General features: G+C 59.3%; 1 protein-coding gene across 1 annotated transcript in view; it reads left to right on the top strand.

Moving 5' to 3' along the window:
- VAC14 (VAC14 component of PIKFYVE complex) overlaps window positions 1-21,078 on the top strand; it is a 59,703-nt gene extending 38,625 nt beyond the window's left edge. Inside the window, exons 14-19 of the mRNA XM_086620810.1 lie at window positions 1,255-1,387; window positions 16,019-16,193; window positions 16,743-16,861; window positions 17,430-17,509; window positions 19,204-19,354; window positions 20,913-21,078. Of these exons, the coding sequence (XP_086476936.1) occupies window positions 1,255-1,387; window positions 16,019-16,193; window positions 16,743-16,861; window positions 17,430-17,509; window positions 19,204-19,354; window positions 20,913-21,078 (824 nt within the window). The remainder of the gene's footprint in view (window positions 1-1,254; window positions 1,388-16,018; window positions 16,194-16,742; window positions 16,862-17,429; window positions 17,510-19,203; window positions 19,355-20,912) is intronic.
- Window positions 21,079-23,279: the final 2,201 nt, after the last annotated feature.

Here is a 23,279-nt window from a genome sequence, read left to right on the forward strand (position 1 = left end):
GTCTTGAGAAGGGAGAAACTCCAAGATCAGACTTTCCCCCGGACCAGCTGTGATGTTGGGGCTGGTGATGATGAAGGTGCGATGTCCCACCTGCTGGCAGCTCTGTTGGCAGAGCTCTGTGCCTTTGTTTTGAAGCTTATTGGCTCAACTAGTTCCTATTTTTTTTTTTTCCCACCCAGATCGTTTTTCCCACAGCTGAGGGGAAATGCGATGCGACGGTGAATGCTGGCGCCCTGGGAGGTGCCAGCTGCAAAGCCTGGTTTGGGGGTTTGGATGCCCCAAGGCCGGGCGAACGCGCGGCTCCAGCAAAGAGGAGACACCAGCTTCTGATCCAGATGATCTCCTGGTTTATTTGCCTTTTTCTTTGGCTGCGTATGTTCTCTCGGATGCCAAATCCAAGCCCTGGCTGAGCCCACGCCTGCTTTTCTGGGTATCACCAGCACACGCAGGGTGAAAAACAAGCCCAGTGGCTTTTCCATCAGCTTCCCAGGGCTTTGGCAGCTTGATTGTGTCTTTAATTGGCGGCTCCGTGCTCTGCTGGGTCTCATAAATCAAACTCTCCAGGTTTCCTTCGGCGATCTGATGGAAATACTGGCTGTTCTTGGGACGGGGAGAAAAAAAACAAACCAAAACAAAAAAAATTTTTGGTTCAATCTCAGAGTTCTGCTGTGGTTTGACCGGTGCTTTTTGCTGGTCCCCACACGTCGTATGTGATGCTGTTGCCCCAAGCGGCTCATGCGTGAGGGAAATCGCGTCACCAAGCGTGAACCGGTGGCCGTGCCGTGAGCCGGGGCTGGCCGCCTGCGTCTGCGGCTACGGGCACGGGGCTCGGGGCAGCCGTGGCGTGCGGCGCTGGGTCAAAGGCTCTTCAGCTCACCGGCAATCTGGATTTTGGGATGAGCGTACATGCCGGATCCGAGGAGACGGGATCCCCGGTTGATCCTTGATGCCTTAAACACCCTTCTCCAATCAGCTACCAAAGCCGAGTGGCTCTGGAATGATCTCCCAAAAAGCCACTTTCACCCCGTTTCAAGGGCTGGGACCACCGCGAGATGCTTTCCCCTGGGATGGGGAGAGCTGCAGCGGGGCTGGCTCTGCTTGGACTGAGCAGATGCAGTTACACGAGGCTCCAAAATCTTCTTTTCGTGCCCCAGCCCTCCTCTGGCTGAGTGCTGTGACCCAGTTTTGGGTGTCTGCTCTTGCAGGAGGGCCCCGGCTGCTCTAACCCACTCTCTCCTTCCCCTGCCTCCCCAGGTCCAAAAGGCTTGGAGTGCTCGCCCTCTACCCCCACCATGAACTCCTACTTCTACAAGTTCATGATCAATCTGCTCAAGCGCTTCAGCAGCGAACGGAAACTCCTGGAGACCAGAGGAGCCTTTATCATCAGGTCAGAGAACCTCACCGAACCCCCCGAGCACCCTCCCCGGGCAGGGTGGGAAGGGGATGACGGGGTCAAGCAGCCCAAGCACCAAGCTCCCTCAGAGCCAAAACTGTTTCTACAGCCCCCTCGCTCACCAGCAGACGGTTTCTGAGCAAATAGGACTTGTATTTCGCATGAGGCACCATATTTCTTGCTCCCATTCCTGGAGGCAAAGTAGCTCCTTATGAAATAGCGTCGTCAGAGCCCGTTTCGTTAAGAAACAACTAGACCAGCCGGAGCGCGAAGACGGGCTTGTGCTCAGGGGTGCCCAGTCGAGTGGATCCCTCCACCCGGCTGGGCGAGATGCTCGCCTGGCAAAAACCTCATCCCCAAAAAGCTGTGTGTTCCGATGCTCGGAAGTTGGGAAGTTTTGTTTCGGCTTTTTAAGGAGCAGAGGCAGAGGCTGGAAAGCTGAGTGTCGTGGTGGCTGGCAGGGCATCATCCTTAATGCAATGAAATCTGGAGCGAGGGACACCGATTCCTCGACTCACTGGGAAATAATGAACTTAACGGTTGAGGCGAGGCGGAAAAATCGGTGAGGAGGTTGGTGGGAGGAAGGGGCAGGAGCCTGGGTTTTCCTCCCGCGCTTTCAGGGAGGTGGCATCAAAACGATGGTGGGGAGAGCGTGGAAGCCAAGCCGTGCGCCCGTGGGAGGACAGAGCTGCCTTCCCGACAGTGGAGGGGTGCCCGAGGGCCTGACGGGGGGTTCCCATCGCTGCCATCGGAAAATAAAGCCTGCAGAGCTCTCCAAATGCACGAAGCCGAGCTGGGTGTTGAGTGGTACCTGTTTGGTTCATGCCCGAGTCTTCGGGCAGCCCGAGAACGCACCAATACGTTGCCATTGGATTCATCCCGTGGGCGACGGCCATCGAGGCGAAGCACGGCGGGTCGGGAAAACGATGGAACGTGGGCAGGGCAGGGCTGCAGCCTCTGGTTGGGCTGCAGGGCAAAGATGTCAGAGGTTTCCCCCCACTTACATTAAATTTTAGTGTAATATATTATATTTCCCAAAAAAAAAAATAATCTAACTGAGCGTAAGGATTTTGGCTTCTGATAGGAGGCTGGAAATGTTGGGTTTAATCATATGGGGATCTAAGAATAGGGCAGAGGCGATATCCCGCTTGTAGTGTCCCCTCTCTGCTCCACGGTCAGCACAGCCCCTGGTTGGAGCAGCCCTTGGCAGGGGAAGCGGCTTTATTCCTCGTTAAAGAGCAGGCCAATTAGAGCAGGGAGCCTGGGTCCTGTTTAAAAGCTCTCCCATATCGTGACCACCTCAGATTTTTCCCTCCGGCTCTGGCAGGGCCGGCTTTCCCAGCGGCTCAGCAAGTCAGGGCTTTTTATGGTGACTCATGCCCCAAAAAATCCATTAAAGGCAAAAAAAACCCCAAACAAACAAATTACTCTATCCTTTGTCAAGTCACGTTGTGGCTGACGTGGGGTAGGTGGAGGGCTGGAGCCAAAGCGGTGGTTCTGGGAAGGGTCAGCCATGCCCTGGGGTACTAGCGGTTAACTCTGAAACCTACTGAAGGTGGTTGAAGTGCTGGTGTTAACTACGGCTCTGCAACCTCCAGAAAAAGCCGGAGTAGAAGAGGAGAACTTTTACAGGACTCTTTGGAAAAGATTAGTCTCGCCGGTGAGACCTGGTGAACGTGGGAGCCTTGTGGTGCTATTTTTAGCCACTTTTCAAATTGAAGCCGTATGCGCCTTCCCACGTTATGCCCCTCCCCTGTCCCCGAGCCAGCTCAGCTGTTTCACACAGCCGGGTGAGAAGCCAGCCTCGCCTTGGACTTGGGAGATGCTGGTGGTGGTTCATCCCGGGCTGGAGAGCACGAGGGGGATGCTCGAGAGACCGGGACAGCACGTGTTAAAGCACGGTCCTCCCCCACCACTGCCACAAGCCCTTTGCTCCCTTTGTACCCATCGTTGTCCCCTCCCCTCTGGGACCACCCGCTGCCCTTTCTGCTCCTGGCCATCCCGGGAACAGCAAAGCAGGGCAGGAAAATAGAGCTGTGAGGTTCAGGCAGTGATTTGCAGGTGAAGGATGAGCGCTCGGGGGGAAGGGAAACACGGCGACGGGGTTTTTGTTAAAGCAATTTTTCCCTGTCACGTTGCCGGCTGGAGAGTTCGAAGGTCGGGCGGAGGGTCTACGGTTAAAGGTGGTTTATTTCTAACCCAACTCAAGCTCGTTCATGTCTGGTTGCTGACTCTGAAAGGACTTTAGTCCCTCTCCCAATATGGCCTCGGCGTCCCCAAGGCAGAGGTTACGGTACGTCGTGTGCCAGAGGACGGGAGCGTGGTGGTTTGAGGAGCAATTTCTGCAGGAGCCTGTGGAGGTGGGACCATCTCTCGCTCTGTAGGGACCCGTGGTCCCCAAGTGCCTCCCCAGCGTTGGAAGATGGGTGGGAGAAGCACCCACAGCCCCCACCCGGGCAGAGCTCACCCTCTGAGCCTGGCTGGGGCAGAGGTGGGGGCTGCGATGGGTGGTCTCACCATCAGTGACCCCGGTGCCAAGTTGGGTATCTCGAGATGGTTTGCCAGAGAAGACAGGGTGGAGGTAAACGGAAATGCCAACCACCTTTAAAACAACAGGTGAGCAGCTCCAAAAGCTTCTGTTGCTCATAAGGAAGAATCCAGATCGTTTCTCCTCCCTCACCTGGGACCACCAGGCTGGGGAATGACCATCTACCAGCGCTGCTGGTGCATCCAAGAGATGCCCTTCTTGGTCTGCTGGGACCCAGCACCCTGTCTCCAGATCAAACCATGGTGTGACACCTCGTCCGTGCCACCACCCGAGGGGACCTCACACAGGGAGAGCCTACGGCCATGGCGCAGCTCCAGACTCAGCCCTGGCAGGAGGAGAAGGGAAGGGCAGCACCAGGAGAAGGCTCTTCAAGCCTCTTCAAAGCTGCTTAGATGCCTTATGACCACCTGGGAGAGGGACCCTTCTTGTGAAGGGGATGTGCCGAGGGGTACGAACCACCCAGAGTCCTCCGGAGCAAAGCGGGATGGTCGCCTGCCCATCACCATCTCCTTTGGTGGGGAAAAAAAACATCTCACTCTTTCCACCCCTCTTCCCTTGAGGGACCGGAGAGGTGACCAACCTCCTCCCACGGTCTCTTCGAATAATTTTTTTTTTTTTTTTTGACTTGGCATCCATTTTCTCCAAGTTATTCCACCTTCAAAACTCAGAATTCCAAGCGCTGCCTTCTCCTCTCAAGCCATCACTCCAGGTCACCTTGATGAGTGGACCCGAGACCTTCCAACCTTCGTGCTGATGGGGAGCTACCTGCCCTCACCACCCTCCTGGCCTCCATAGAGCCCTTAAGCAAGGAGCAAACATTCCCATTCCGCCGCTGGCCTCCCGACGACAGCTCCGAGCAGCAGAAAAATGCGGAGGAGCTTCCAAAAGCATCACATGGCTCGGCGGAGCAGCACAGTCAGAGGAGGGAAAGCTGCCCGGCTGCTCGGGACACGGGCGGTGGAGCGGCACCGAGCTTTTGGGCTCATCCCAAGATTTCCGAGCTGGATTTAACACTCGCTTGTGGTACCGGCGCTATGGGATGGGGAGGGATTAAGGGAGAGGCTGAGCCCTTCCCGATGGATGTTGGCATTGCTGCTCAGAGTGTGGTTTGAGGATAAGGTTGGAAGGATAGCTCCTTGGAAGGAGCCATCTTCTCCCTTCTTCTCCGGTTGTGCATCAAGAGGAGCGTGGCCAGCAGGTCGAGGGAGGTGATTCTCCCCCTCTGCTCTGCCCTCGTGAGACCTCACTTGGAGTATTGCGTCCAGTTCAGGAGTCCCCATCATAAGAAGGACATGGACCAGTTGAAGAGGGTCCAGAGGAGGGCCACAAAGATGATAAGAGGGCTGGAGCACCTTTCCTATGAGGACAGGCTGAAAGAGTTGGGGCTGTTCAGCCTGGAAAAGAGGAGGCTCCGGGGTGACCTTATAGCGGTCTTCCAGTACCTCAAGGGGGCCTACAAGAAAGATGGGGAGAGGCTGTTCAGGAGGGCCAGTTGTGATAGGACAAGGGGTAATGGTTTTAAAATAGAGGGAGGTAGGTTCAGGTTGGATATTAGGAAAAAATTTTTTACCATGAGGGTTGTAGAACACTGGAACAGGTTGCCCAGAGAGGTGGTGGATGCTCCATCCCTGGAGACGTTCAAGGCCAGGTTGGATGAGGCCCTGAGCAACCTGATCTAGTTGGAGATATCCCTGTTCCTTGCAGGGGGGTTGGACTAGATGGCCTTTGAAGGTCCCTTCCAGCCCTAACCATTCTATGATTCTATGATTCTATGATCCCCGGGGTCCGTCTGAGCTTAGGAGCCGGTTTGGCTCGCGAAGCCGAGCCTGACGCCGAGGCAACACGCTTCTCGTAGCTCCCTGAGACGGAGCAGCTCGGGCGTTGGCGGCTGACGTTCCTTGCCAGGACGGCACAGGAACCCTCCGGGCTATGGGATGTGCTGGAGCCCCTGGAGACATCCCTGTGCGTGTTGTGTGCCGACGCTTCGAAGTGAAAGGCGGAACTTTTTAAGCCCGGAGAGGCCAGTTTTGGACCCTGGGACAACTTTCCGGCCACCTCCCGTGCAACGCACGCGGCAAGGCTGGTCCGTTCGACTGGGGATGGTCCTTGGGTTTTTGTGGGGAGGGGGTGCTTGAGCCCCGTCAGGGGTGGCTGGGAGGGTGGGCTGGTTCTCCAGCCACTCTGGAAGACATAAGTGGTTCGATCAGATAAAGTTACTTGGCCAATTTATTGCTGAGGAGCTGGAAAATCCCGAGTCTCGTGCTGGGATTTCTGGTTCCCACCAACGGGAAGAGCTCACCCAGCTGGAAATCCTGCCTTTTCCTGGAGGGCTCGAAGTCCTGCTGGGATGACGCTGAATAGCAAAGCAGAAGGGACAAACACCAACACCTCACGTTGGGTTCATGAAGGGCTCGATGGTGATGCCCTTGGCGTGGGGCCGGAGTGGCCGGTCCCCTCTTTTTTGGGGGCAAGAGGGGACTTTTCTGCTTCTGAGAGAGGCTGGGGCTGATGGCACGATACCCCTTTCTCCCCAAAAAGTAGAGAAAAAGCAGCCAAGTGAGCTTGGACCTGCTACCCGGGATGGGGAATGGGAAAAAGGGGTGGGAGAGCGGAGGGCCAGCGTGGATCGCAGCCATCGGATGCTCTTGGCAGCAGCGAGGAGCACATTAAATCGCTTTTTCCTGGGCCTGCCTGGTGTTCCCAGGGCTGTCCCCACTGTCTGGGATGGGGGATGGGAAGAGAAGGGCAGCCCCCCGCTATCCCAGTGGGGATGGAGTGGGATACTGGGGTTTAGCCGCAGGCTCGGATAGCACAGGACACGCCAGGGCTGCTGTACGGAGCTGGTTGGTGTCGGCTTTGGTGGGAGGTGATGCCAAAGCCCCTGGACACTGGTTCCCAGCCCCATCCTGGCCCCCCCACCCCATCCTTAACCTCATCCTTCCCTCCAGCCTCGCTCTCCCACCTCCCAGCCCATCACCACAATCAAGAGCTGGGCGAACCCAAATCCTCCTCCTCTCCCAGCCCCCCCGGGATCCCATCCTGCTCTTCCTCCCTTTGGATGTGCCGATGCCCCCAGGCCCCCTCTAGCTCTGTACCCCCAAAATCCCTCCACCAGCGAACAATTCAGGGGGCTGGGGACAGAGGGGATGACATGTCTCCTCTTCCTCTCTCCCACCCTCCGGATCGCTGCGTTGCGGAACAAAACCTGCGTTTGTTTTCGCGGGAACCGTTCGGTTTGTACTCGAGAAAGTGGGAAAAAAAAAAAAGGGGAGAGTGAAAAAAAAAAAAAAAAATACGCAGCCTCTTTGATAAACTGCGATATGAACTCGGGTAAAATCCAAACAGCTGTGAGCCCGACAAGGGAAGCTTCTGTGTCGGGAAGCAGCGAGGCTGCGAAAATCCCGCTGGCTGCCTGCCCTTCCCGTCGGCTGCGATGAGCTGTGGGTGCTCCGGCCCCCCCTCCCCGGGCCGTGCCGAAAGGAGGAACCAGAGAAAGCTTTGTGTTTATTTATTATTGGTATTTCTTTCCAGTCCTTCGCAGAGCAGAAAGTGGAGCTTCCTCGCTCCCATCCCAGTCCGGGGTGATGGAGCAGCCCCCGGCTCCCAGTGGGGTCTGGTGCCTCAGTGCCTCCCTTTAAATCCTGCCCACTCCCCAAAATCTCCTCTCCCTGGCTCTGCCGTCACCCAGCCATGGGAAGCTCCGTGGCTGGAGATCCGGAGTGGTGGTTTAGTGGCTTGGGGACATCCAGGCTCTTGTTTTTCCGTGTGTCCCACTGCCCCAGCCGGGCGCGGGTGCCTCTTGGGCTTTGATGGGAATTTGGGGTGGGAGCCAGTGACCCCCCTGTACCTTGAAAAGCCCCATTGCCTATTTTCCATCACTCAATGGGCTCTGCAAGCCCCAGGGAGCGTGTGCTTAATGAGCTTTTAATTAGCTGAGGCTGTGGGGCGTCGCGCTGGGCTCTCCCATACCCCCCGCAGCCCCATGGAGCGGGAGCTGGAGGTCGGCGGCTGGGGATGGGGGGGGGCATGAACCCCATTCCCCCCCAAGCTAGAGGTCAGATCTAGGCTGTCAGCCTCCATGATGGAGGAGCTGGGTTCTTCTGCCGAAGGCTGTGCCTGCTGGGATAGCAGGAGCTGGGGCTGGGCCCCCCAGGGAAGCGTGGGAGATGCCTTCACCGAGCCATGGGGGCTGGAGGAGCTGTGGAGGGGGACAGGGACCGGTCCCTGGGGTCGACCTCGCTGTCCTGCCCACTGAAACTGCTCCGGGACCGGCTGTGCTCAGAGCTGGCTGGAAGGATGTGATGAGTTTTCCTGTAGAAAAATGGGAAGCACATGTGAGCGGCAGCGCCGGAGCGGGCTGGGAGCGACTCGGGTCAGCGAGAGGGTGGAGGGGAGGAAGGGGAAGTGTGCGGAGGGGAGGAAAATCCTCCCAAAACAGCCAAGTTCCTTCAAAGGGTAGGTCCCTGGGGAGGGAATATTTGCTCCCTCCCAACATTTTCCCTGGCATTGCTCCGGAAAAGCAGGCCAGGGAAGGGGAGAGCCGGCAAAAGGTGGGCTGGGCAGTGGGAAGAGGAGCCCACAGCTGCTCCCGTGCTTGCTGACCATCGCGTTCCCTGGAGCAGGGATCAGCACAAGCAGCTCCCCAGGTGTCTCCTAGATTTTCCTTTGCCCGGCCGAGGGGGTGAGGACCCTTGTCGCGGGGAGGTGATGGTCATGGTGCAGGCGAGGCGGGTGGTTTTGGCTTTTAGCTGCTGAATTAACCCGTCTGATCCCATCGGTCGGGACTGGGAGGTCCTGGCGGTGCTTCCTTCTCTTGTTCTCCAAACGTGACATCTTGGTTTATTCATCTCCATGGAGGGAAAAGCCAGGACAGGGAGTCTGGGAGAGGCTGAAGACCAGCATTCTTCCCCCATCTCTCTTCCAGAGGATCTCGCCTGGGATTATCCCCAAGACGTGGGACACGCTCGCTTAAAATCCTCGAGGCAGGGCTGAACATTTTGCCTCCCGCTGCTCTCACCAAGGGATTTTATTTTTTTTTTTCTTTTTTTTCCCATTCCTGGCTGCTTTCGTGCATCTCGCAGGTGGGCTGGTGCCAGATGCGCAGCCCTCCCTCGTCACACGCTGCCCGCCCATCGCAAGCACGAGTGGCAGGCGGGCGAGGGTGCGCCAGCACTTCCCGCCGGAACTTCCCGGATGTCCCTTGTCCCGAAAGTCACACGAGGATTAGCACCGCGGTGGCGGATTTGAGCCGGTGGAGCGAAATACGGCAAAGGGATGGCAAAGTCAGCAGCGGCTCCGAGTCGAGATGTTGGCAGAAGAGACGAGGCAGCTTCGCCTCCCACCCCGGGCACACTCATCCCCTCCTGCTGCCACCCGTGGGACACTGCCACCCCCTTCCAGTCCCGTTTTTCTTTCCTTCTGGAAAGCTTCACCTTCAAACACATGGTGTTGGAGACCTTTACCCTCAAACACTGCCCATCCTTGGGCTTTCAGAGGTCTGGGGCTGCCCAGCGGGACCGTCTTCCCCCAGATTTACCTTCCCTACGGAGGAGAAACACGCTTTTAGGAGCAAAAGCACTTTTATTTTTGCGTCGTGAAGCGAAGCGATGGGACGGGCGAGCGCAGGGACCGCGGCTCCCGTCTCTTGGCACGTGGTGCCCGCGCTCCAAACCCCATCAGCCTTTCCCGGCTCCCGCTGTCACAGCGTCGCTCCCGCTCCTTTAACCTATTTTATTTGCAGCGGAGAGAAATTATAGGGGGAGAAATAAGGCGCTTGTCAGTTTTCTTGAAAATGAGGCCACAGCTGTCAGCCTGAAAGGGGAGCGTGCGTCTCGGAGGACGGATCTGCTGCCGCTTTACGCATCTCCCCCGTCCTCCCCAGCCAGCCCCTGCTCTTCCTCCCCTTCCAAAGGGAGGGTGTTCGCCTGGAAACGCCGCTGCTCGGGGTCAGTCCCGGGCTGGGGAGGTGGGCTGGAGCCGGGGTTTCAGCCCAGGCACGTGCTGTGACGCTGCTGCCTCTGCCTCCTGCCTGTGGCTGAAAGCCCCAGGAGCCCCGGGCAACAAGGTGAGACTCACATTTGCCATCCATTTTGCTGTCAAGTCATTGACAAGTTTGAAATCAGAGAAGAGATGCCTCAGGGGGTTGGTTTTTGTCTTTCCTGGGCAGTTCAGAGGGGGAGAACTGCCTTTGTTCCAGGTGAGCCTCCTGTAGATGCTCAGATGGTCCTGCAGCATCTTCTAAGCTTGACAGGTCCTCGATGGCTGCACACTCACGGGCAGGACAGCTTTAGCCATGCATCACTGTGAGGTTTCCTCGAGGAAACTCCTGGGAAACACTAACTTGGGCAGCTGGAGGTTGGTGCTGGGTGTGTGTCCGGTGGGCTTCACCTTGGAGAAGCTGTCACGTTCACCTGCGTTACGTGGAGGAGTTTGACGGTGCCTTGGGCTGAGTGGCCCATTGAGTTTCCGAATTTAGTTATCTTTTAGCTTCTGGCCCATCCCAGCGAATATTAGAAGTTGATCATCTTCTGTGCTGAAGACGATCAGAAGAAGTTTGAAGAAGCTCCTTCTGAAGAAACTCTTCCTTCTCCTTGGTTTCCCCCTCCTGTTTGGAGCTGTGGGTATTTCACGGAGCATTAAGTGCCCGAAGGTGTTGGATGTATCTGCTTTATGAACTGAAGGTGACCTCTTTGAAGGACGCCCTTCTCCAGGCAGCCAACATCTGGGACGGGGACAAGGCTGGGTTCACCAGGAGCTGAGGTGGACATGCTCAGGAGGCGACCCTCCCAGCTTTGGCAGGCAGGTGGGCAGTGGGGATACCTGCCAGCTGGGACAGGGCCATCCTGGCAGTCCTAGTGCCCAAGTGGAGCAGAAGCCAAGGATTGGAGGCTCTGCAGGACCGAGATACAGTTTCACCAGCTGAAGGGAAGAAGGTTTAAGCACGACTCTGCCCATGTCCATGGCGGTTCTCAAACCACTGGCACATCGTCCGCGCCCAGCACGGCATCACCGAGCTGTCCTTGCAGCAGCCAGCGGCTCTGAGCACGTCCAGTGTTCAGGGCGGCTGGATTTGGGCTGCTTTCCCTGGAAAACTGGGTTCATGTAATTGCACACTGGGACTCTTGGAGTGTCTCGTGGCTGGTACCACCAAGCCCGGCAGAAGAGGTGGGCAAGAGGTTTGGTTTCTGTGAACTTCATGGAATGGTTAGAGAGGAAAAACGCTGCCCTGGAGGGCTGCTGGCACATCCCACGCGGTGCGAGCAGGACCTCGGCACCTGCCCAGCTTGTCCGAAACACTAATGTACTTCTGTGCTGCAGGAATGAGGGAAAAAAACCCAAAAAAGGCCAAGTTTGGCCTCACCAGACTTCTACAGAGACCTCTGGGTTTCGACATGGTGATGGGAAATTTTGCATCCAGTGAGAAGAACCTCTGGGGAAGTCCCCGTGCGTGGGTGGCCCACGATGTCCCCGCGCTGGCTTTTTGCCCTGGCTCCCGGCTCCCAGAGCCTGGCAGCGCTGGATCCGGGAGCTGCTGCCTTTCCCCTGCCTTGACGTTACTCATCCCACCAGCTCCGGGGCTGCCAGGGGTCCCTGGGGAGCACGTCACGGAGGAGACGGCCCCAGCCCAGCGTCGGGCTGGCCCCGGGGCTCCTTCTGCAGTCGGAGTGCCGACGGCTTCTGCCGAGCAGACGCTGCGTGGGAGGGTTTTCTTGTTTGCACTGAAACACTCCGCACCTTTCCCTTTTCAAGTGAAAGTGTCGCAGGGCTCGTCTCTGGCTTCCCGAGAGCCACACGTCTCTTCCCGCATCCACACGTCTCCTCCCTGGATCCGCACGTCTCTACTCCGCAGCTTTCCCCGGGGGAGCTCAGTAACCATCACGAGAAAGCGGAGCTGGTGAGGTGGGAAGGAAAGTGAACTGGGTGAACTGGGTCTGACCACCCTCGCCCTTCCCACTGACGGGCTCCCTTTGATCCCGCGCTCCCATTCCTGACGTCTCCAAGAGCAAGAGCCGGACCTCGGGACATCACGAAGGGTCCAAACGCCACGTGAAAAAGGAGGCGTGAGTCCTGCTTTGTTTTGCTCACGTTGTCTCCCTGCCTTGAGCAGCCTCTTTGCTCCCCTGGGATGAGCCATGACGGCTCCTGGCTCCGGATCTGCCCTTCCAAAGGACTTTTCCGTGCTGTCCTGGACTCTCATTGGCTGGGTCACACTCTACAGCATCCCAAATCCAGCAGATACTGGTGCTCCACCACATATCTCGCTCCATCTCGGTGCCTGCAAGCCCATCCCCGGGAGCCAGACCCCACTGGGTCCTCTCTGCATCTTAACGAGGATCCGAGCTCGTTAGGGAAACGTCCCAATGGAGCCTTGCTTGGAGATGGGAAGGGATGGGTGGGAGAGAGGAGATGGAGGAGACACCTGCCTCCAGCCAAAGGAGCCCCACTGCTCCCGAGCATCCGAAACCCTTTGCCATCCCTCGCACAAACGCGATGGATTTTCCAAGCGGGAGCTGCCAGGGTTGCCATGGTTTCCCTCGCCCGGACGAGCGGCTCTGGAGGCCGGATTCGGCAAAAGCGAGAAGAAAAATGGAGGACTGGGATTCCCTCCTGCCTTCCCCGCTCTCTCCTCCCTCTCCCCTTCCCATCCTAATTTTATCTCTGCTTCCTCTGCAAAATTCCTAACGGATCCCAGCTGCCTGGCCGCACCAGGGTTGCCTCTTTTCCTGGTTGAGCCAAGGCATCTCACAGGGAGGAAGGATGGCGGAAAAAGCCTTGGGGAGGAGAAGGGAAGGGAGCAGAGGAAGAGGAGGATGGGGAGGAAGGACGGAGGGCCTCTGCCATCCTCGCAGCTGCAGGACATGCGAGCCGAAAAGCAGGACAGAGCCCTTCGGAGCATCGCTCCCCCCAACCTCAGCCGGCTCCTTCCCCAGCACCGGCTCTGTCCCGGTTGCTGGAATTGGGACACGGAAGGATCCGCTCCCTGCCGGGGGGGCCCCACATCCGCCCGCAGCCAAGAGAGCGAATCGCTGGTGCTTAACGAAGAAGCACCTGCTTAATTGAACGCAGCGGGACGGTGCTGAGCGTGGGAGGGGGCCAGCACTGTTCCCTTCCCGGGGCTCCCTGCAGGTGCCGGCAGAGGGGATGGCGTCTCCATCCGTAGTGGGGCTGAATTTATTTTTTTTTTTTTTAATTTGGTGGAAAACCAAACTTTTCACCCCCTTCAAACACGCATCGGGCTGCCCCAGCCCCTCCACCGCCCCGTTCCTGCATGGTGGCTCGGGGCAGAGGATGGGGCCGAAGCAGTTAACGGGGCCAGCGGGCGGGATGGGAGCTCCGACAGCTCCCTGCGATGATGATGATGATGATGATGTTGTTTAGATTAGCTGGGTTTCCAGGGTTTCCAGGCCGTCAAAGCCAGAGGGCCGGGAGGACGCCGGGGCTTGTCCTTAATTGGAGATGTGGTTCTGAAGCCCCCCCGCTGCCCTGACGTCCCTTGGGCTCGGGCACACGGCCCCCACAGTGCTCCCTGCCCCGCTGCTTTTGGCTCGGCCCCCTCCGAGCCCACCCCATGGCACCCCATCCCACCCCACCCATGGGAATTCGTCACCGTCGCCGCACCGGCAAATCAGTGGCCGCCGGATCGGAGCGGTGGAGGATGCCTGGTGCTTCGTGGGGTGCAGCCCGGAATCCTGGAGCTGGATGTGACGCGCTGGGTCCCTTGGGAGCCCAAATCCCAGGCAACGGGTGGGGGGTGTCCCCCGTCACATTCCTCGGCTCCGTTGGAAAGGCTCAAATAACCCTTTTTAATGTCAGGAGTTAAATTTTAACGACCCGAACCCCGCGCTTCGTCATCGCCGTTATTGGGGTGTGTCTATATCTGGGGTCTATGTATATTTTGGGGGGAGTATATATCTAAAAACATGTATTTATGGGGGGTGGATATATCTGGGGTGGACATATCTGGGATATGGCTCCCTCTGCCCCATCCCCTTTCCGCAGCCACCCCTCCGGCATCCCGGCTGCTGCCTGATCGGTTCGAAGGCACCTGTCCCCCATCCGGCCCCGGCCCGGCCTCCTCCCGCCCAGCCTCGCGTTCCCCTCGTGCCACCGAAGCCTCCCAGGGGATGGGCTCCAGGGGACCCCTCCCGTGCCACCGGCAGCCGCCTGGCGCTGGCGGTTGGGCTCAGCTGCCGGCTGCTGTCACGGAGGCCGGTGGCAGCTGCGTGGTCGGCCAGTTGTCCCCTTTCCTTCAGGGACCGCTTTTGGGCTTCCGAACGGGGAGTTCGGGATCTCCGGATGCATCGGGACAAGCTGCTGAGCGAGGGCAAACTCGTTCCACTGGTGGTTCTCAAAAAGCCCCTGCCTGGGGGCGGTGGGAGGGGTGGGCACTCCAATGGGCAGCATCCCTGGGGAGGGTGACACACAGCCTCTGCCCGGCTGCTCCTTTAACATCCCGAAGGTTTCCAGTTTGCTGGTGCCAGCGAGAGGAGGGGGAACAGCCCCAGCCCTTCCCCGCTCACGGAAACCAGGTCCGGAATTAGCACGCGGCTCGCGTTCGGCTCGCCGGGAGCGCGGCGTGAGCCAGGCAAGCGTCAGAGCTCCTATTTATGGAAGGCGAGAGCCCTCCTTTTCCATGGAATTGTGGTGGGAAGGGGGGAACCCTGCCAGCAGCTTTGCCGTGGGAGGGCGAGGGCAGCTGCGGAGGTCGCGGAATCGCCCCCAGCGCTCAGCGGCGCCGGTTTTGGTTCGGCAGAGCTTGTTGGAGCTCTTTTTTGTAGCCTTTCTGCCTGGAAGGTGGGAAACACCGCGGCCCCCGCCGGCCCCAAGCAGCCGTACGGAGGAGCCGGTCACCGGCAATGCCGGGAACTTTCGGGGATGAAGCTATTGATTCACTTTTGGCTCCGTCTTCCCCTTCCCTCCGTGCTTCGCTTTCCCATCGCTCTCCCTCCTCCAGCCAAGCCGCATCCGAGCGGCGAGAAATTGGGGAAGCGTTTTCATCCCTATGAATGCGGCCGGTTACGTAAGAATAATTGGGATAAATGAGCTTCTTTATCACGGCCCCGTTCCGTTTTAGCAGGGTCCAGGGCGATCGCAGCCTTGCGTTACGTAAAAGCCCGCACAAAATGTCTCATTGTCCACTGGCGGCCGCACGGGATGCGGGAGCTGCCGATGGAGAGGGGCTGGGTCATTTGGCAGGACCAGGAGGGGGGAGGAAGGCATTTGGGGGGGGTTTCTTCCTCCACCCGTTGGGTAGGGAAAATAAATTTCTTCCTTCCTCGTCCACCTCCCGCGTCCCCAGGGTATGGTCTTTGGTGTCTTCCCATAGCCATATGGTCTTCCAATGGTCTTTCCCCACAACGATGGAGGCTGGAAACTCACCTCCTTCCTCTTCCTCATCCCAGGAGGTGTAAATATGACCCTGGGCAGGTGTTTCAGGTGTGCCAAGCAGCTAGTGAATGCCTCCCACCCAGCCACCAAAGTGCCTGCTCCTTGTTTTGTTTCCTAAACCCTCCTGAGAGGCCTCCAGGAGAGGATTTGGTTGCCAGGTGGGATTCCCTGGTGAGGATCAGAGCTTGGTAGGAGTTGGGGGGAAAGCAGAGATGCTCCGGGGGATGCCAGCATTTCCGCCAGTGCCAAGGTTCCTGGGAAACTGGGGAGCATCCCAGTTTCAGGAGAAGGTGCTGGGGAGCTGAGTGGGGTCCCCTGGATCTCCCCAGTACGGGCACCAGAATGCTGAGCCGGCACTGGGACAGCGGTTCAGGTGTCCTCACACAAACCGCCCGAGAAGGCAGGAGCCTAGAGAAAACCAGGAAATCCCCAAATCCGAACAAACATGGAAGAAAAAAAAAAAAAAATCTGGGTTTTTGGTTTCTGGTCTAAAATGTTGAAAACCTTGAGGACACCCCACGGTTTGTTCAGCTGGGCGGATCGGCATGGGCTGCGGCATTGGCTCCACTGTGTTCTGCCCTTCTGCAGGAAGGAGGTGATGCCAGGCACGGGTCGGGGTCCCACCTGTGGATATTAACCATCCTTCATCCCCATCCCCATCCCTGGTTTCTCTCCTCTGTGGTTCGCAGGCAGCTTTGTCTACTTCTGAACGCAGAAAACATCTTCCACTCCATGGCAGACATCCTGCTTCGGGAAGAGGACCTCAAGTTCGCCTCCACCATGGTGCACACCCTGAACACCATCCTGCTGACGTCCTCGGAGCTCTTCCAGCTAAGGAACCAACTGAAGGACCTGAAGACCCCGGTATGGGCAGCGGGAGTGGGCTCAGCTGCTGGTGGGGGGCACATAATGATGGTCGTGGGAACCTGGCAGCCACCTGAGGCCACATCTTGCTGCTCAGTCCCCACCTGGCAGGTCCCAGGGCGGGAGCTTGGGTGGTCCCTAGTTGAGGGGTTTTGGAGGACGTGTCCAGCTCTTGGTTTTCTCCCCCCAGGATGGGAACGGGCTCCCTGAGCCCTTGAGCAGCTGCCATCTCCCACCCTCCGCCCTGCCATGGGCCAGGGGACAGGTGTCCCTCAGCTGTCCCTGCCAGGAACGCGTCCGCAGGGTTTGCCGAGCAGCTGCCGGTGGCACCGGTGACATCCAAGGAAGGCGAGGAGAGGGAGGAAGGCTTCTCCTCCTCCTCGTGCTGAAGGCCAGCGATGCAGCGGTGTCCCCTCGCTGGCCCAGCCACCCTCCTCTGGCCCCTCGTCCCGTGGTGGACGAGGTCGTGGGTTGGCGTCGGGCACGCGGGGCTCTCCATGCCATGTCCTCGCTCCCGCTGGTGATGCCGACGGCTCCGTCTTTCCGCAGGAAAGCCGTAACCTCTTCTGCTGCCTGTACCGATCCTGGTGTCACAACCCGGTGACAACTGTGTCCCTCTGCTTCCTTACCCAGAACTACAAGCACGCCTACGACCTCATCCAGAAGTTGTATCCTTTGGGGGTTTTCCATGCGGCCGGGCTGGCCCCTGGCCCCTCTGTGGCCAGTGAGTCACCCCGTGGGCCAGCCCAGCTTCCCACCTGCAGCCTGGTCGTTACCAGGATGGTGTCTCTGGGATGGGAGGGCAGTGCCGCCTGCGCCAGGCACACGCCGGATCCCTTCCCCTCACGTTGGCCTTACTTTTTGCCATGGAAAAAGGGTACAACAATTATTTTCGGCAAACACTGAGCTTCCCCCAGTAGCTTTCCGTACGAAGGAGCTTGGGAACACGCTCAGATTCCCTCCCCAGTGTTTCTGCGGAGGGATAGGAGCGTTGGCCATCACCTCTGTGCCATCCCCACGGGCCAAGGGGGCAAGCCACTGGCTTTTTTGGGCCAGCCTGCCTTTTCCCTCCATCTCTGCCCACTTGTCCTGTTTCCATCCATCCCCGCTCGCTTCCCGCAGGGAAACGACGGACGCGGGGAGGGTTTGGCAGAGCCGGCATTCCTGGTCGAGCCATCTGCCACCGGCAGGCCGCCCGCTCCCGAGCTGAGCACCGTCCTTAACGGCCGCGTCCAGCGGGGACCTGGAGGTCACGGTGGATTTCCTCACCGAGGTGGACAAGCTGGTGCAGCTCATCGAGTGCCCCATCTTCACGTGTACGGGGGGAACGGCGGCGCGGGGAGACGGGGCGGCGCGCGGGACCTTCCCACCCTCCCCGCTCCCCCCGTGGCGAGCGGCAGCCGCCGCGCGAATAAATAGAGCAGAAGTTATGAGACTTCTTTGCTGGGAGGTTTTGCCCAGCGCTGGAGCTGCCCGTCGGGAATGGGAGTGCTGGCAGCACCAGGGTGGGGTGGGATGGGGTGGGCGGGGGGGCAGCTTGCCCCCCAGATATAGGTTAAGGGAGCGAGCGGAGCTGGCACCGAACAGACACCGTGGGTGCTGCTGGGGCTCTCGGGGACGTGGCAGGGTGACCCGTGGCTGCGGGGAAGTTCTGGAGCTGGGCATCAAGGGCATTGGGGAGTGTCCTGGAAGGGGCTTTGGAGAGGACCTGTGTAGGTCCAGGGCTGGAAAATATTTGGGGGAGGAGGGTGAGAGCAGCTAGGCGGTGGTGATGTGGGGTGGCCCTCGGTCACACTCCATCCCGTGGTGCTCCGTGCCCCATCCCAAGGGTGACTTTGCCACCGTGTGAGGCACCCGCCTGTCTCTGGTGGTTTTCCATGGCCCCAAACTATTCCTTGAGGGCTTCCCATCCCGCTCACTTTCATCTCTAAGTCTTGGGGTAGGGGACAGACACGTCCCCCGGCCCCATGGAGCAACGTCCCTGGGTGTGGGTCCCTTCACAGGGGGACAGCAGAGGTGCTGGTGGCAAGCAGGAGGTGAAATTCAGGGGCAGAGACCTCTCACCCCATCCCCTCGGCTGCCCCAGGTGGGACCTCAGTTGTCCACAGGGCTCCAGAAAGCCCTTCCACCCCTGAGCACTCTGAGGGATGGAGCAGGCAGGTGGTTTCTCCTCTGCTGAGCAGCGCCAAGACACGACACACGTAACCATCGGGGCCGAGCAGAGAAGATCTCTTCCACTCCAGAGGGTCCCCAGGAGGGTGTCACCCAGCCCTCCTGACGTCTCATGCTCCAGAAGGGAACTTCTGCTAATTCTGCAGAAGCTGAGGAGCAACCTCGTGTTGCACGTGTGTCCTCAGGGAGACAGCATGGATGGGCTGGGGGGTGAGTGGCAGCAGGAATGGGAGACTGGGGACCCTCTGCCCCCTTCCCCAGCTGGGGCTGTGGTAGGGAGAGGGGCTTCTGGCGTGTGTGGGACACCAAGATGGATGAGTTAATGGAAGGGGAGAGGCTGCTGGTGCTGTGCAGGTGCCCTTCGGTCAGCTGGGAGAGACTGAAAGCCTCTCCAGGACCATCATATGGGTTGGGAAGAACCTGCTGTAGGGGCTGGAGGCGAGATAGACCTTTTAGCAGCCTTCCAGTACCTGAAGGGGCTACAGGAAAGCTGGAGAGGGGCTTTGGACAAGGGTGTGTAGTGACAGGACAAGGGGCAATGGATTTAAACGAAAGAGGGGAGATTTCCATGAGATCTAAGGAAGAAATTCTTCCCTCTGAGGGTGCTGAGGCACTGGCACAGGTTGCCCAGAGAATCTGTGGCTGCCCCATCCCTGGAAGTGTTCAAGGCCAGGTTGGATGAGGCTTTGGGCAACCTGATGTAGTGGAGGGTGTCCCTGCCCATGGCAGGGGAGTTGGAACTGGATGATCTTTGAGGTCCCTTCCAACCCAAACCGTTCCATGCTTCCACACCGTGCGATTTACCCACCTGCCCACCCTTTCCCCTCTCCTCTTCCAGATCTCCGCCTGCAGCTGCTGGACGTGAAGAACAACCCCTACCTGATCAAGGCTCTCTATGGCCTCCTCATGCTGCTGCCCCAGAGCAGCGCCTTCCAGCTCCTCTCCCACCGCCTCCAGTGTGTGCCCAACCCCGAGCTCATGCAGACCGCGTAAGTGCCAGAGGGGAGGACGGACAGCCGGACGGACGGATGGCCGAGCATCGCCGCCATCCCGGCCTCAGCCCCGCGGTCTCCTTCGGCCGCGGCTGCTCCTTGCCCCCGTGGCCAGGAGCATCGGCTCCGGAGGGGGGGTTCGTGTCTATATTTGGTAACCCTGGGAGGGCTGCGTCTCATCCGCAGGCATTTGGCATCCGGGATGGAAAATTTCACTTGGAGGGTCGCTATGGAAACGAGCAGAGCTGGGAAGGAGGTTTATGGAGAGAGAGAGAGAGAATCCGGCAAGCTGTGTGGGGGGGGACATGCTTTGGGAGCACCCGGACGCCCAAAAGGACCCTGTCACCCCAGCATGACCAGGGCTGGCTGTTCCCTCCCCAGCCCTGGGCTTTCGGGGAGCCCCGAGGAGCAATGGTCAAGGCTTGGCATCTCCTTGAGGGGGGGGTCCAGCCGAAATCCTTGGATGCTCCGTGCTGGCGGGGTGCTGCTGACACCGGCAGTGGGATTTTTGGCTCACCAGCCCTCAGCTAAGGAGCAAGGGGGCGGTTGATGATAAACCTGGGTCTGCCTTTGCCAAACCCTGGCACCCCAAAAAAAAAGAGCTCCCAAAATGGACAAGTTCCCGAATTTAACCCCCCCACAACTGCTGCTCCTTGGCTTTTAACTGCCTGCCTGAGGTTGGATTTTATCCCTTGGAGCCTCCAGCGCTGAGTTCGTACCCGCAACTCAGCACTGATTTTAATTTGGGGAGGGCGGAATGAGGTGGGGGCTACATTTGTTTCTCCTCCCCTGTTTTTTCCTCCGACTCCAGCCCTGGCAACGAGGTATTTTTCCGGCAACCGGAGCTGTCAGCCGGCCTGAGCATCTGATTAACGCTGACCTACATTCCTTCAAACACCGAAGCCGGCTTTTCTAACAAGCCCAGGCCCAGCTTCCCCCTCCCCAAAGTGGCTGGGGGGGACACTGGGGGTCTCAAGAGCCACCTGCCACCTTCCTGTGGGTGTCTTTTCCGATGGTTCACCTCTATCCCCCTCCATCATTTGGGGACCATGGCGGGGGATGAGCACCCACCGCTAGGCTCCCCGGGGCTCCAGCAGTGGGTGCTCATCCCCCTGCACTGTCCCCACTGCCACCAGCCCCTTCCCAGTTGCATAATGTGTGGATGTTTTGTTCCTTGCTTGTAAAACCAGGCAGGGAAACTGAGGCACATGGCACTTCCATCCTTTCTGGCCACTCTAGCTTCTTTTAACTGGAATGAATTGGGAGGAAGGGGGGGAGCATCCATATTGGAGAGAGTTAAACCTCCTCTATGGGACTAAGGTGCTGACATAGATGTCCCTTGTCCCTGTCACTCCCATCCCAGGGCCTCTCAGGCTCCATCTGATGCTTTCCAGGGTGAAAAAGAGGTTTTTTGGGGGGTGTTTTCCTGAGCATCACCAGGATGTGAGCTCAGCTTCTTGAGGACAAACCCTCCGGTGCTGCTCGTGATGGATTTCCCCAAGATACCGGCATCTCCTACCCGTTCCTGCCCTCACTCTCCTCTCCATCCCTGCAGGGACGGCACCAAACCGAGTGGCAGCGGCTTCAGGAGACCGACGGCTTCCAACATTGACTACGCTGAGCTGCTGCAGCACTTTGAGAAGGTCCAAAACAAGCACTTGGAAGCCCGGCACCAGCGAGCCGGGCGAGCGGAACAGCTAGACCGGCGAGTGGTCCTCTGAGCATCCCCAACAGCAGCCACGGGCTTGCTGGGGACGGGGACAAGGGGACACCGGTTGCTGGTCACCGGAGGACGCGGTGGGTTTAAGGGCAGAGGGAGATGGGCGAATGCTTGGCACGGGGCTGGTTTGGCTCCCTGCTGCATGTGGAGCGGCCGGTTCGGGGACCCCCAGGCTGTGGCCGGCTTTTCCTGTGGGCGACGCGAGGAAGGGGTTGCGGGAGGTGGGGGCCGGGAGAAGGCGCCTCGTTTTCTTTTGCAATAGGCCAAGGAAACTCCCCTTTGCTTTGCTTAATGCCTTCCCCGTGACTGTCAGCTGAGCGCCCAGCCTCCTGCCAGCCAGAGCGGAGGGGACGGCGAGACCGGAGCAACCCTTGGCCTCCCGCCCTGGAAAACGAGGACGAGAGGCCGCCGGGCGCCTCTCGCCACCCGAACTTCCACCCTCCCCGGTTCCGAGGCCGCTCCGGAGGCTGCTGGCGACATCTCACCCGGGGATTCACACTCCTGTGCGTGGCACTCAGTCCCTTCCCCGCATCCACGCACCTTCCCAGACCCCCAGATTTTGGCCCAGATGGCAGCTTAGCCTTAACTCCCAGCTGGGACGGGGGGCACAGGGGGCAACGGAGAACCCCATCGCACCCAGCCCTGGACTCGATTCTTTATTCCTCCTTTAAACTCCCCACAATAAAATAAACAAGCGATGCAGAGCAGCCCGTTCCCGGTAACTGAGCTCTGCGTCCTCATGGATCCAGCCCCAAGAAGAGCCAAAAACCTGGCAAGGGCAGGGGATGGCATGGGGCATCTTGCTCGCCCCGGAGCCCCGGGGTTGGCCCAGCCCTGCCACGTTGACTCGCCAGCGAGCCGGGCTCCTCCGCCTGCTCCTCTTCCCAGTTGGAAAAAAAAAAAAACCAACCAGCACCGAAATTCTTCCAGGCCACGGTCACGAAACCACAGCGCGGTGACGGGCATTTTCCTGGCCCTGAGCAGCCGCCGGCGCTGCCTTCGCCCCGTCCCGCGGCGCTGAGGGACCGTCACCACCGGCACGTGCCGGGCTGCCGCGGTTCGGGGGTCACCGTTGCGTCCCTGGCACTTTTTAGGCCCTCACCTGATCCCAGGGAAAGGAATTCATGAAGTTTTTATGGCTCCTGGCCTGTTTACAGCAGAGCCGGGCTCTGGCAGCGGGTTCTCCGAACAGCCCCGCACCGAAGCTGCTTTGGCCGGGATAAAGACATTCCTGTCATTCCCGGGAAAGGGCTTTCCAAACCCGGTCACGGCGGGTTAATTTTAACAGCCAACCCTTTCGGATGGGAGAGCGGTGGCTTCCCCAGCCCACCGACCACTTGGGGTGCAGGGCAGGGTCCCTGTCGCCTGTCTCCAACCCTTGCCAGGACGTGGCCAGTGTGGGCCAGGGCTGCCGCCGGTGCCAGGGCTCTTGCCCGTCGCTTCTGCTGGGCTCACTGCTGCCGAGCAGCCTCTTTCCATGCCGAGGGACGGAGTTTATGGGGAGAAATTCCAGCCGGCTGCTGGAGAGCCGAGCCATAATCGTTTCCTTATGGGTGGCTCTTGACCAGCGCTGGCCAGGGCAGCACCGGCGGGGGATCGGGGCTGTTTTTCCGGGCAGGAGGGGGGGATAGGTGGCTGAGGCTGAGCCCCTTGCCCCAACCGAGCATCGTTTCAGCACTCAGTGCAGCTCGGTGCGTCAGGACTCAGCTCGGCCTCCCCAGATCCCAAGAGGCTGGGGATGGGGCCTCGGCATGGCTACAGGGAAGGGCTCGTCTGTGGGCCGGCCACGTGTTTCCCACGGCTCCCCGGTAATCGGGTGCCATAAGACATCTTGGAGCTGCCGTACAGCCACCCCGGCGGGCATCAAGCTTCGTCCTGCGCCAAGGTGGCTGCCGGTGGTCAGCACCTTCCCTGGGGTGAGGACGGCAGTGGGGGTCAAACAGCCCTTGGAGAGAGGCTGAACGGAGCCCAGGCCTGGAGACAGCATGTCCCCCCAGCACCTCCAGAGACCTCGGGGTGCCCCCAAGCATCCCCCAGCCGGCCCGCTGCTGACCCAACACCCCAAGAGCATCTTTTGGGGTTCCTCTGCTGCCCCGTGAGCAAACCCCGGGGGTGCCCCCACTAGCAGGGCTGCCCCCGGTCCCAGCATCCCACCGCGTCCCTCGGGGCTCCCGGAGCAGCTCCTCGACCCCCTCGGAGCAT

The sequence above is a fragment of the Tauraco erythrolophus genome, chromosome 15 (assembly GCF_009769465.1).
Source record: "Tauraco erythrolophus isolate bTauEry1 chromosome 15, bTauEry1.pri, whole genome shotgun sequence".
Lineage (NCBI taxonomy): Eukaryota > Metazoa > Chordata > Aves > Musophagiformes > Musophagidae > Tauraco > Tauraco erythrolophus.